This window comes from Mus caroli, unplaced genomic scaffold (genome assembly GCF_978045245.1).
Source record: "Mus caroli unplaced genomic scaffold, Mus_caroli_1 scaffold_9, whole genome shotgun sequence".
Classification (NCBI taxonomy): Eukaryota; Metazoa; Chordata; class Mammalia; order Rodentia; family Muridae; genus Mus; species Mus caroli.
Genome location: NW_028227264.1, coordinates 77,132,172 through 77,146,670, shown reverse-complemented (window position 1 = coordinate 77,146,670; position 14,499 = coordinate 77,132,172). Strand labels below are relative to the sequence as shown.

Genomic DNA, 14,499 nt, shown 5'->3' with positions numbered 1-14,499 from the left:
TCCAAGATCAAGCCAGTCAAAATTCCAGCATATTGGGAAGACTCATAACTCCATCTCTGTCTAAAAAGCCTTAGCATTTGAAGGCTGATGGCATGGGAAGTCAGTGTTTTCCATGAAAATGGCACCTGATAAGTTGCCTGAGATCCAGAGGAAGGCCCTACATCAGTGCATTCAAGGAAAGCACTGACTGGACTCAGTGGGTTGTGAAAAGAGGACATGAAGTTGGAAAGTGGGGTTGATAAAGGCAGCTCTGGTGTGGGTTGGAAGGGGAGTAGAGAGTAGTTATATTCAAAATATATTGTATACAGCACAACGTTCTTAAAGAGTAAAAATTTTAATCTTAAAAAGAAATGAGGGGGAGTGGGTAGGGAAGTGGGGGGGGGACTTTTGGGATAGCATTGGAAATGTAAATGAAATAAATACCCAATAAAAAAATGAATTAGGAGCTGGGGAGATGGCTCAAAGGTTAAGAGCAAGGTCTGATCTTCCAGAGGACTGAGGATTATGTCCTACCACCCACATGGCAGCCAACAGCCATCTGTAATTCCAGTTCCAGATTATTTGGCATTCTCTTCTGGCCTCCATGGACAATCCACACACACAGTGTATAGGCAAAACACTCTCACACATAAAATAAAAATAAACATTTTTAAAAGAATTAAATTCATAATACAAAGCACTAAAAAGAATACCTGTACTTGGATTTCTCTTCCATACTGGAAAAAAAAAAGTATGTGCAAGTTGGGTTTCATTTAACTTAGAAAAAGTTAAATCTGCCTTTCTTGGACAAAGAAGATACAGACTTTAGCTAGAGTCATGTTTTTATGTGAGTGGCTTGATAGTGTCTCCCGAAATGCCCTTGTTGGAAACCTAACTTTTCAATGAAGCAGTACTGGAGATGGAGCCTGGTCAAAGCAAAGCTCTCATCTAATTAAATGGAACTGTCCAGAATTAGACTTCCACTTCCAGAACCAGTAGCTTATAGAAACTTCCTTATTTTATAAATGATGCAGTCATAGTTATTCAGTTATAACAATAGAAAATGAAATAAACTATTTCACTGTTTCTCTGTGTTTTCACTAAGGCTTTGATGTCCTTCTAGGTTCACTTACATGCAGGAAAACAACCCTTAATTCAATTTCCATCTTTGGTTTGTAAAGAGGCTCAGTATCCACTGAGGTAGCGTGGAGTTATAAGTACAGTCTGAGGAGTCAATGGCTGGGGATATTAGACCCAAAATCCCATCCTGTGGGAAATTGTTTCATTCCCAGCCTTGGTGTGCAGTAAAGGGGATAAGAGGGCAAAGAGTGCTCAAAACCCATATACTTCAAATAAAGGACTGGACTTTGCCAGTTTCTTGAGCTATGACCACTGTTCTACTCGGCTTTAACTATTAACTTCATACAACCTGGACTCACCTAAGAGAGTCTCAATTGAAAGATTGCCCAGATCAGATTGGCCTACTGGAATTTGAGAGAAGGTGTGTTCGGTTGGTTTGAATGGGAATGGACCCCACAGGCTCATATATTTACTTCGTGGTCACCAGGAAGTAGCACTAATCAAAAAGATTAGGATGTGTGGTCTAGGTGGAGGTTCAAGGGCCCAAGCCACGCCCAATATCTCCCTCTATTCTGTGACCTGCAGATTCTGATGTAGAACCCTCAGATCCTTCTCTAGTACCATGCCTGCCTTCATCACTACAGTTCCTGCCATGATAAAAATGGACTAAACCTTTGAGGGTATACGCAAACCCCGATTAAATGGTTTTTTATAAGAGTTGACATGATTATGGTGTCCCCCTCAGAAATAGAACACTAAGATAGATGTCTTATTGATGTAGAATGGTTTAGCCCATTGTAAGAAGTACCATTTCTAGAGAATTGATCCTGAACGATGTTTGGTATATGTATGCCTGCCAGCTAGCAAGCAGCATCTTCATGTTTCATGCTGTACTCCTTTGGCTGCAAACTGAGTTCCTTGGTTGGAGATAATTCTGTGTGGACTAGAAGGAGGCCTGCCTTCAAGTTCCTGTGTTGATGTCCCCCAGTGATGGAGTGTGACCTGAAATTTTACATCAGATGAATCCTTTTCTTCCCTAAGTTGCTTTGGGTCAAAGTATTTTATAGCAGCAACAGAAATGAAACTAGAACACTTCTGATCTTTAGAATAATCTTACTGATAGAAGTGTCAAATGAAACAGGGGCTTCTGGTTATACCTACTAGTGTATGCTGACCATGATGTCAATGCTTCCTGGTATGAACTTGGTGCCCTGGACCACACTGCACTAGAGTGTCCATTTCAAAGATTTTAAAATGATGAGTCAGTGGGGTGTTTCATGCCTGGATGACAAGGCACCAAGGTTCACGTGAGTTTCTTGATGGTTTTTAGTCTAAATTATCAATTTGACACGGTTTGGAATCATGAGGGAGGAAATCTCAATGAGAAATTGCTGAGATTGGGTATCGCTCTGAATATGTGAGGGGTTTAAATTGAGTTACTTGAGACAAGAAGAGCCACCCTGAATATAGACCACACCGTGTTATGAGCTGAACCTTAAACTGAATGAAATGCAAAGAGCCAACTGAACACTTGTGAGCATGTATCCATTCTCTCTGCTCTTGACTGGATGTGAACAGTTGCTTTCCCGTCTTCATTCATTGACTTCCCTGCAATGGTGGGCTATAACCAAGAATGAGGAGCCAAATAAACCCTTTTGCTCTTAATTTGCTTATATATACATGTGTTATCACAACAAGATACAGAACTAAGACATCAGTGCACCATGCACACTGCCTCACATTGCTGTGAGAAGTCACTCACTGGTTTCCATGACTTCACTAGTAAGACTGGAAATACACCTGTTCTAGCCATCCCCAGCCCCAACCACTTGTACCTTTATTGATTTGAAAGGCACCTTCACTTCACCCTAATAAACCATATCTGAGAGGAGAATGGCTTTCCTGAGTTCTTTGAGTCTAATTAATGAATTGTTAAATCTGAAGTTAGTCTTCAGGATCTCAACATAAAAGCCAGAGGTAACTTTTATCATGAGAAACAGCAGGTATTTTCTTTACCCTTGCCTGCTCCAGCACACCTTTAAAAGACAAAGAATACAAATTGATCTTTCTTGCTTAATTTGAAGATTTTCCTCCCCCAACTCTAAATGTTCCCCCCCCCATTTTTTTTCTCTCGCCATCCTTCAAGCTCTCAGCATATAGTAAGAGATGAACAGAGACCTTTGTGATACTGAACTGGTTTTTTCAACTTGACTGGACTGAAACAAGTGCCTGGGAAATTCTTAAAGCACACCTCCATGTGTCTGAGAGATTATTACATCAGGAGAACTCTGACCTAATGAATGGATCAGCCCCTTGATGATCCCCTAATATGATGGCTGTATTGGAAAGAAATGAAAAATAGGAGGTTGGGTATTGCTGAAGGAAGTAGTGACAGGTAGGATGGTCTTGGGAAGCTGCATCCTGCCCTGGTCATTTCCCATTTCTCTTGTCTCTGCTTATTGACCACCACCATGAAGTGACTGGCTCTCTTCTACTGTGCCTTTCCACTATGGTGAACATTAAATATGGCAAAATAAATCTTTCTTCCCTTAGGTTGTTCTTATATTTCGAGCACACAAATGCAACAGTGATGAACACACGTTGGATACCTTTCATTCCTCTCTTTTATCTCGGCAGTCCCCAGAGAACCCACACAGAACATGTATGTTCAGCCCACAGTCAGTTGGGCAACCGATTGTCCCCAGGACTCCCAGCCCAGCCCCTTCCCTCCACCCTGGACAAAGAGCTAGAAGCTTCTCACATGACGCTCTCATTACCTCCCCGACCCCTTGATGCCCCCTTTTCTTGTGCCATGAGTGACTTATAGGGTTTCCCCAGGCTGGGTAGAGTCAGCTCAGCCTCCTGCAGCTCCAGCTCCCGTTGGGACAAATGCTCAATGACAGCTGCTCCAATCGAGTCCCCCAGTACATTGGTCATTGTACGAAGTCGGTCACTGGTGGAAGATAAATAGATTAATGGGGGGCTAAAAAGCTCCTTTGAGAACCAAGTGTAGACTAGGAAGGCTTCCAGACTAACCCATAACCACATGACCTTGAACAGGTCCGACTCTTCCTCAGTTTTTCTTCCTAACAGTATCATCCCTGAAATCCTCAGATCTATTCTTTGATATGTGATTTTTGTTTATAAATATACTAGCTTAGTGGTGGTTAGATATGAGAGTCTAATGTAGACTGTTAGACATTAGGATCTGATAGAGAATCTTAAACATGAGTGTTTGATGCAGACTATTAGACTTGAATAATTGATATAGACTGCTACATATAAGTCTATGTAGATGTAGGATGGGCTGGAAACTGTCTGTGTGGAATTGTAGTCCCTCTGTACAATGGGACTTTTTCTTACCCACAAATCCCACATGGGGATGAAAGTCAACATTTTATGTGAATTCCATGTTATAAAAAAAGAAATGAGAGAGATAAGGAATGGTGAAAGGACAAAGTGATGCGGGAAGGAGAAAGAGAAAGGAAGGAAAGAAGCAAGGAAGGAGAGAAGGAAGGAATCAAGGAAAGAAAGGAGAGGACAGGAGGGAGACAGGGAAGGAAAGAAAGAAGGGGAAATGGGAGATAGGAAAATGAGAGAGGGAGGAGGAGGAAAGGAAAGAAAGGTAAGGAAGGAAAGAGAGAGCAGGAGAAGAAGGGAGGGATAGGGATTAGAGAGTGGCTCCTCCCAGCTGAACTATGGGCTAGTGATAGATTCTGTGAAAGGAAGAGTCTTGTCTTCAGGTGTGCACCCTCTCATAAGCTCCATGGCATAGTCTGAAACCAAGACACACAAATGGCTCTGTTCCAACTCAGTAGGTCACAAATGACAGTGTGAATGTGGAAGGAAAGTTGTAGTGAAGAAGGTTGACGGGATGAAAAGGAATTAAGGGGGGGGAGGATTGTAGACATGTATGAAACTGTCAAAGAAAAATCTAAGTAGTGAAAAAGAACAGAGGGAAGTAAGGAGGAGAGAAAAGGTGAGAAAATGTGACTGGTCATAGCATTCAGATTGTAAGTCCACCAAGATTCTTTTGTCCATCACCACAGGTGATTTTATAAGCCAAAATTCTTCACTATTTAATGCAACAGGCAACCTGTGTTTTCTTCTCACTTCTAAAATTCTTCAAAATTAGCATTTTCACTAAGAAAAATATTTTAAATTTTTTTAGTTCAAAAAAATATGTTTAAACACCTTTATAAGATTTCTACAAGAAACAGGCTGAAGAGAAGTTAGCTGGCTCTTGGACAGAGACCTCCTATTCTGAATCTCCCCCACTCCAGGTCCCAAAGATAACAAAACTATGAGCTTGGAGTCTAGAGGCCATAACTAGAGGGCCATCCCAATGCCTCCCTCACCCTCTAACATCCTACAAATCTGTCCTTGCAAAATCCTTTAGGAAAAAGTTATGAGAAGAGATAGGTCCAGGATTAAACCCAAAGCAAACTCACAGGAACCAATCCACAGCTATGATCAGTGTGATGTCCTCTGTGGGCAGGCCGACGGATGTGAGCACAATCACCATGGTAACCAGTCCTGCCTGGGGGATGCCAGCTGCTCCTACACTGGCAGCTGTGGCTGTGATGCTGCAAACGGGAAGAGAGTCAGAAATCCAGGAGGAAAGAACAAACAGAAAATTGGAGGAAGATCAATCAGGAAAAAGCATCTTAAACTAAATTCCCAAGCTAACACAGAAAGAAAAACATTACATTATTTCACATTTGATATGAAACTAAATTTTAAAAGTTGACATCATGAAAGCAAAATATGTGATGCTGGGCAGACTGGCTGGGAGATGGGGGATGTCTGTCAAAGAGTCAAAATGTCTAAACAGCAGATGATTAAGTTCTGGGGAGTTCTGGGATGAATGCACATCATGGAGAGTGTGGCTAATGACACTGCGTTTGTATTTGAACTTTTCAAGAGAATAGTCCTTAAGTCTGTTCTCACCATCAAAAAAAAGATAAAGATAATGAAAGGAGGGAAGAACAGAAGAACAAATGGAAAGAGGAGGGGAAGGAGGCAAAAGCAAGGAAGGGAAGAAGAGAGAGAAGAGAGAGCCAGAAGGAGTGGAAAAGAAGGGAGGACATGAGAAAAGGAGAAGACATCAGGATTAGAAGGAAAGGTGGAAAAGGACAGGAAGACAGGATTAAAGGAGAGAGTGGAAAAGAAGCAAGGAGAAGAGAAATGAAAGGAAAGAAGAGAAGACACAGGCAGCAAAGGAGTAGGTAATGGGGAAGATAGATGTAGTAATCAGCCTGACTGTGATGATCATTTCACAAAGCACACACTCAGCAAATAATCATGAAATACACCTTAAATATATGCAACCTTTGTTGGCTATCATGCAGGAAAGCTGTGGCTGGAAAAGACAGTAACTAATTTTTAAGTTGGCAAATACAGCTTACCACAATGGAGGTAAAAACATTCTGGCCCATCTTAGGCTTTGAGCCTATTTCTTTCTTGATGGTTTTTTTAAAGTTGTTTTCTTAATTTCTCATGTATGAATGTTTGCCTGCATGTATGTTGTGCACCGTATGTGTACCTGATGTCTATGAAGGCCATAAAAGAGCATTCGGTCCCTTAGAAATAGAGTGAAAAGCAGTTGTAAGCCATCATGTAAGTAGTGGGAATCAAACCCAGGTCCTCTGGGCGAGCAGTAAGTGCTCTTAACCACTGAGCCATCTCTCAAGCCCATCAAATAATTCTTAAAAATAAAGTAGAAAGCTAAGGATATATCTCAGTGGTAGAGCACCTGTCTTAGCATATACAAATCCTGACTGCCATTTCTAGTCCTGAAAATTAATATGAAGTTTAAGTAGGATCTACTGGGTCACGGGTGGCCTGTGTTAAAATGCCAATATCAAGGTCTGACTACCTCTCCAACCACCTTCTCTGCAGTACCAGAAACATACAGTTAGAAAGATGGCATAACTGTCTCTTGACCATCCACCAGCAGATGCAAAAAGATGCAGAGACCCACAGCCAAACATCAAGTGGAGCTCAGGAAGTCTTGTGGAAGAGTGGGGGTATAACTGAGCAAGCCAGAGAGGTCAAGGCTCCGTTCATGAGCTATACGCCTAGCCTCTCCTGCCCCCTCAGAGGAATGACAAACAACCCTCGCTTCTCATTGTGAGCAGGATAGAGACCAGGGCAGTGCCTATTCAGGTTTCATTTCTGTTGCTGAGATAAAAACAAAAAATTATCTGCCAAAAGAAACTGACTCCAGATTCTGCCAAGCTGACAATTAAAACAAACCACCACAGCCACACCATTAGCCTAGGGAAAGATTCCAATCAAAACTGAAGTATAGTGACTTGAGAGATGGTTCAGTAGATAATGACATTATGCTACCAAGCCTGACAACCTGAGTTCAATTCCCAGGTCCCATATAATAGAAGAAAACTGAGTCCCATGAGTGGTCCTCTGTCCTCCACATATGCACTATGACATACACACACATACACACACACACACACACACACACACACACACAAATTTATTTTTAAATTCTTTAAAGCTAAGCAGCTGAACCATCTGGTTCAGCAGTTAAGAACACTAATGCAGTTAAGCTACATATGCAGCTAGCAACACGAGCTCTGGGGATAGCTGAAGATGGCCTAGTCTGCCATCACTGGGAAGAGAGGCCCCTTGGTCTTGCAAACTTTATATGCCCCAGTACAGGGGAACACCAGGGCCAAGAAGTGGGAGTGAATGAGTAGGGGAGCAGGGCTGGGGGAGGGTATAGGGGACTTTTGGGATAGCATTTGAAATGTAAATGAAGAAAATATCTAATAAAAATGTGAAAATAAAAGAACACTTACTGCTCTAGCAGAGGACCCAAGCTCTATTCCTAAAACCTACATCAAACAGTCACCTGTAACTCTACTTACAAGGAACTTGAAACCCTTTTCTCACCTTGGAACTGATGCTTCACACATGTAGCAAACATGGACTTATGTGGGCACATATACATATTCACAGAATAGGAAAAATACTAAATGTGGTTTCTACTGAACATGTATCACACTTATACCCTTATAAAGTCAAAACATCATTTCATTACCAGGCATGGTGGCACATGCTCACAATCCCAGCAACTCAGGATCCCAGGCCAGCCAGGAAAAGAAAGGAAAGAGAGAGAGAGAGAGAGAGAGAGAGAGAGAGAGAGAGAGAGAGAGAGAGAGAGAGAGAGAGAGGAGAGGGAGGGAGGGAGAGAGAGGGTGGAAAGGGAGGGAGAGAGACAGAGACAGAGAGAAAGAGAGAGAAATGAAGGAAGGAAAGAAGGAAGAAAGAGAGGGGGGAAGGAAGGAAGGAAGGAAGGAAGGAAGGAAGGAAGGAAGGAAGGAAGGAAGGAAGGAAGGAAGCAGGAAGGAAAAGGAAAGGAGGGAAGGAGGGAGGAAGGGAGGGAGGGAGGGAAGGAGGGAGGAATGGAGGGAGGGAGGGAAAGATCATATGATGGTTATCTTAAGCCAAGATGTAACTATTATATAAATTTCCAACAAAGAAAATACTTTCCTTCACAGAGTTTGCATTTTCATTCTTGTGTGATAGGCAGCCAATAAACAACATGAGTGAAAAAGAAAAGAAAAGAAAAAGTCAGCCTGGAATCAAATGCTATTGAGCATCCTGATCCTTTCTCTAAAATACTAGAGACCAGAAATGTTTCACAGGTTACTTTCTTATTTCAGATTTGGAATATGTGCATATACATAATTATATATCTTAGAAATGAGATGCAACTATAAACAGGTCACACAGTCTCTGTCCTACCCAGCTAATGACTTCACATCTCACCTGATTGTGGTGATCTGACCAAGGTTGAGCTCATAGTTGTTGACTTGAGCAATAAAGATGGCTGCCAAGGCCTCGTAGAGTGCAGTGCCATCCATGTTGACAGTGGCCCCCACAGGCAGCACAAACCTGGTGATACGGCGATCCACACCCAGGCCCTCCTCCAGGCAGCGGAAAGTGATAGGCAGAGTTGCAGAGCTGGAGGAAGAGAGTTCTGGAGGCTGAGAATAGGGAATTGAATGGGGCAGGGGCAATGACATCAATGGGCCAAAGTAGGGTTCCCTCTAGCTTCTAGCACATGGAGAGCAGGTTGGAATCTGAGCAGGGAGTGGAAACAGAATAACAGTTGGGCATGGGGAAGTGGGACTCCTGATGCAGAGAACTCATGGTGGGGATTCCCCAAAAGAAATGTCTCTTGTCCCATTCATATCAATGGTTTATGGCAGGAGTCCCACCCAGACTGTGTAAGTGTGATAAGTAACAATGTTGTCAACTTGGCAACCAGGAATTACCTGGGAAGAGAGTCTCAATGATGGGTTACTATAATTGGTTGTCCTATAGGAATTATCTTTGGGAGATGGTCTTAATTAGTTGATACAAGAAGTCCCAGCTCACAGTAGGCAGTACCATTGCCTAGGCAGGGAGTCCTGATGTGGAGAAATCAAGCTAACCATAAGCAAGTACGCAGTAGGAGGGTGTGCATTTACTCTCTGTTCCTGGGTGTGATGCGACTAGCTGGTTCAAGTTCCTGTTTTGATTTTCCCACAGTGATGAGCTGTAACATGGAATTTTTAAGCCAAATAAATCCCCCCACCTCTGCTAAGTTGCCCTTTGTCAGTGTATTTTTTCACAGCAACAGAAATGAAACTAGAGCAGTAAAGGACAGAGTGTTTGTCTGCACCGAGAACAACCAACTACAGGAGCCCTAGGTCTCCCCTCAACCACTTCCCAGAGAGTACTTTCATTAACTGGTGACTTTAGGGAAAAGAGTAGGCATTTCATTTGGGGTCATTTTTGCCTACAAGAACGAGGCCCCGTGTGATCAGTTTTATGCCATGAAACTTGAAGCTTGGACTCACAGAGTCTTTGGCCTTAGAGACAAACTGTGCCTATAGAGATGCACCCAGTGCTACCTCAACCTTTCCCAAGCATCAGAAACAGCATAGGCTGAATAGCTCCATAGTAATCAGATGAGTTTAATTCTGAGTATAGTATTATTAATCCTATTTATCCACAGATCAAAAGTCAAAAGGCACATTCCCCATCACCATGAGCAAAATAAATATTTCTTCTACCTGTTTGGCTCTTGGGATTCTTTCTTAAACTGATTTGAATTTGGATGATAAGAGATAAGGGGGAGTCACTTTATCAACCCTCTAATGACACAAACAGAAGAAAGCCAAGACCCTGAACTGACAGCACTCCCAGAGTAAACTCTTGATGCTTGGGAAAGGTGCTCCCAAAGTAAAATTCTTAAACCCAGAATTGGCAACTGGCTCTTCTCCCTACAAACCAGAAAAACAAGAAAAGAGACAAGGAGGTCAGGAGAATCTTCACAGGTTAAACACTATATCCTCAAGTATAGGCCACATGTAGGGAGTTTCAAGAATCTACCTCATTCTACTGTACAACCAGAAGAGGTGTTTGGGCAGGTAGAAAGGAGGATACCTAAACAAAACCAATAAAAGATGAAGAGTGGACCCAGGGAGAGTTCAGTAAAAGGACATACCTGGAAGAGGTACCCATAGCTGTAATGAGTGCCTGTAGCATACCACCAATGAAGGGAAATGGGTTCCGATGGGTGACGAGGAAGTAGATAAGGGGCAACACACCACCAGCATGAAGGAATAAGCCAACAATGACAGTCAGTGTGTACATGCCCAGCTGACCTCCAAGGACAGCCATGTCTTCCATTTCCAGAATCTTTCCAGCAATCAGGAACAGGATACCCACTGGTGCATACCTGGGAAAGGCACATATTTATTGGAGTGATCCTCTTCATAGGTCTAGAGCTGGCATTCCTAAGGCTTTATCCATATAGTGTTGTGGAGCCAGACAGTTCCACATGAAACCCCCACCTCCACCCAACCTATCACAAGCATCAAAGCCAGCACTGGGACACTGAGGAAATAGCCCTATGGTTGTGAATACTTGCTGTTCAATGGTGAAGAGCTGATTTCAGATACCACCAAACACACTGGGCAGCTCAAAGCACGTTTAACTCCATTTCCAAGGGACCTGGAATCTCTTTCTGGCTTCTGTGGGCACCCATAGACACATCTGTACATCCACTTACACAGTCACATTCACATACATACACACATAAATAAAATAAAATATTTTTTAAATAGAACCGGTGTTAGGGTTTGCTTTCAAACCATTGTCCCCAAAGGCTCCCATGTTGAAGGTTTTGTGCCTAGTGGGACAAGTGTTCTGAGCTAGAACCTGTAGAAGTTAACTGTTCATGAGAGTTCCAACCTCTGCTGCAAGTTATCCATTGATGGATTTGTAGCTGAGTAAGCTATTGGGAGTAAGTTATAGGAAGGTCCTAGTTGAAGAAAGCAGGTCACTGGGGGGATGCCCTTGAAGGATACATCTTCTCCCTAGTCCCTCACTGTCCCCCACCCCTTTTTCCTAGAAGGTGCGAAGTTAGCAGGTTCATTGGCTGTATTCATTCACCTTCATGGCCCAGAAGCACTGGGACCAACTGATCATGTACTGAAACCCGCATAACTGTGAGGCAAATGAAACTTTTCCTCCTTTAAATGTGTTTTCTTGGGTATTTTGTCATAGCAACAGAAAGTTAACTGATACAATTGGATTCCATGAATGTATCTGACTTCCCCTGGCCACCCCATTGCTCATCCCATCAGCAGAAAAGTTCCTACAATGTCAAAGCATGCAAACTTTAGGGTCTTTTCCTCATTGAGTCCCCTTCCAACTCAACTACTGATGATTATTCCCTTCAGAATCCCATCTTTAGACATTTTTAAGACTGATGGTTTAACTGAAAATAGCCCCCATGGCTAAAAGGAAGTGGCACTATTAGGTGATGTGCCTTTGTTGGAGTAGGTATGGTCTTGTGTGGTGGAAGTGTGTCACTGGGGTCAGCTTTGCAGTTCCAGGTGCTCAAACCAGGCCCAGTGTGTTTCTCTCTTCCTGCAACCTATATATCCAGATGTAGAATTCTTGGCTCCTTCTCCAGCATCATGTCTGATTGTATGCTGCCATGCTTCCTGCCATGATGATAGTAGACTAAACCTCTGAACTGTAAGCCAGACCCAATTAAATGTTTCCCTTTATAGGAGTTACCATGTTCATGGTGTCTCTTCACAGCAATAGAAACCATAAGACACTAAGACATCGCCTATCTCTGGTCTTTGAAACTTCCACAAATTGTTGCCTGTGCTAGTTAGTTTGAACTTTCAACTAGACAGAACCTGAAATCATCTGAGAATAAAGTTTCAGTGAGGAATTATCTAGATCAAGTTGACCTGTGGACATAGCTGTGGAGGACAGTTTTGACTGCTAATTGATATAGGAACATCCAGACCATTATGGGAAGCACCATTTAATGGGCTCAGCCCTGGACAATGTAAGAATAGAGGAAGCCAGCTGGATACTAAGCAAGCAAACAAGCAAGCAGTTAGGCATTTGCATGTTTATTCTCTCTACTCTTGACTATGATGTGATGTTTTAAGCTCCTGCCTTGCCTTCTCCACAATAATGGACTGTAAACTGGAAATATGAAGCAAATAATCCCTTTGCTGCTTTATGTCAGAATTTTATAGCATCAATCAAAATGAGCCTAGAATACTTATTGTCCAAGAACTCTGGTTTTCTCACACTTTGCCTGTTCTCTTCCTTGTGCATGATTTCACTCTCTCCTCTTCATGTCCAGTTAGGCCCCCCCCTTTTCAAGGTCAGCTGTCTTGCTTACTCCTCATCTTCCCAGGCAGTATCCACTTCATAAGCCTCCCCCCACCACTGACTGTTTCATATTCCTAACATGAGACTGATGTGGATTTACTACATCACCTTCTGCTTTGTGTTAAATACATGTGATCTACATCACTATTCCTAGCAATAGTGTTACAGAACAAACACACACATTTTCATGCAAAAATAACATATATACGCATGCACATCACACCATTCCCAAATGTAGATAGGAAAATAAAAAAAAACAGGGCATGAGTAAATGTGTAAGTGAATAGATAGATGAAATGTCTGAAGGTTTAAATGAGAGAATTCCAAATGCATTCATGAATAGACAGGTCTGGGAATGAATCTAAGTAGAATGGTTTAAGAATATAAATAAGTAAATATGGTCAGTGTCTTAACTAATGGGGTTAAGACTATATAGCTCAGTGTCCCAGAAACTGCCTAGCTTATTCAAGGCCCTGCGCTTAATCCTGAGCACAATGCAAAAAAGGCTGCAGGTATAGCTCAGTGCTAGATTGATTATCTAGTATATGTAAATCTTTGGTTCAACCCTAGCACTTAAAAATAATTTGGGGCCAGAATGGATCCACAGATAAAGACATGCATATTCTGCCAAGCCTTATAACCTGAGTTGGACCCTGAAATCCATATGGTAGGAGGAGAGAACTAACTCCAAAAAATTTATTCTCTGACCTCCACATGCCTGCTGTGACATGCATACCCACACATATACACTCAGACACAATAAATGATAGATAGATAGATAGATAGATAGATAGATAGATGATAGAGTAATAAAATAATAATTGTGAAATAATTTAACTAATGGATGGATTTATCAGTGAATAAATATATCAATGATTTATTTAACTGATGAATACAAAAATAGATTAAATAAGATAAGTGGGTTGATGCTAGAAAGATGAGAATAAATGAGTGAATGAAAGAAATAGATGAGAAAATGGAGGAAGGAGTAAGTCACTGAAAAAACTCATTGCAGGAAAGAGTAAGTGAGCTAATGAGTCTATGAGTGAATTAACCAGTGTGGAAGTGTATAGTGTTTAGTGTGTAGTGCATGCCTGTAATCCTACTAATCAGGAGGCAGATACAAGAGGCTGGCATGGTCCAAGCTGTCCTGGACTACATAGGAAGACTTGTCTCAAAAAGCAGTACAATGAACTCCCAGCAACTGTAGTTGTCTGCACAAGATTGAGGCGAGATCAAGCCAGTCAACATTTCAACATGGAGTGGGGAGTGACTCACAAGCCCTACACCTAGCTGAGAAACTATTTTGACATGTAATGGCTGCTAGAGGAGGAAGACTCAGTTTTCTTTATGACAGTGGCATCTTGTAAACTGCCCAAACTCAATAGATGATCCCTCAACTGTCTTCATACAGACAGCTCTCATTGGGATCAGTGGCAGATATATATATATATATATATATATATATATATATATATATATACATACATACATACATACAAGCACAAGAGATGTTAAAGGGAGAATGAGAATATGGATATTACCAATTACATGTATGAAATCCTCTAAGCACACATTTTTAAAATAAAATTAAAAATGGGTGACACTATGTGTGGGAAAATGAGCATAGACAGATGAGTGGGTGAATGAATCTCTGAGACAATGCACAAATGTGTGAGTGAGTAAATAAGTTGAGGTCATGAACAGATGAATAAA

At 41.9% G+C, this 14,499-nt stretch overlaps 1 protein-coding gene across 1 annotated transcript in view; it reads right to left on the bottom strand.

The window, feature by feature from the left end:
• Positions 1–3,682: 3,682 nt before the first annotated feature.
• Slc1a6 (solute carrier family 1 member 6) overlaps positions 3,683–14,499 on the bottom strand; it is a 28,512-nt gene continuing 17,695 nt past the window's right edge. The window contains exons 7-10 of the mRNA XM_021174331.3: positions 10,583–10,816; positions 8,857–9,051; positions 5,511–5,645; positions 3,683–4,012 (exon numbers count right to left, since the gene is read on the bottom strand). Coding sequence (XP_021029990.1) covers positions 3,817–4,012; positions 5,511–5,645; positions 8,857–9,051; positions 10,583–10,816 — 760 coding nt within the window. The 3' untranslated portion in view covers positions 3,683–3,816. The remainder of the gene's footprint in view (positions 4,013–5,510; positions 5,646–8,856; positions 9,052–10,582; positions 10,817–14,499) is intronic.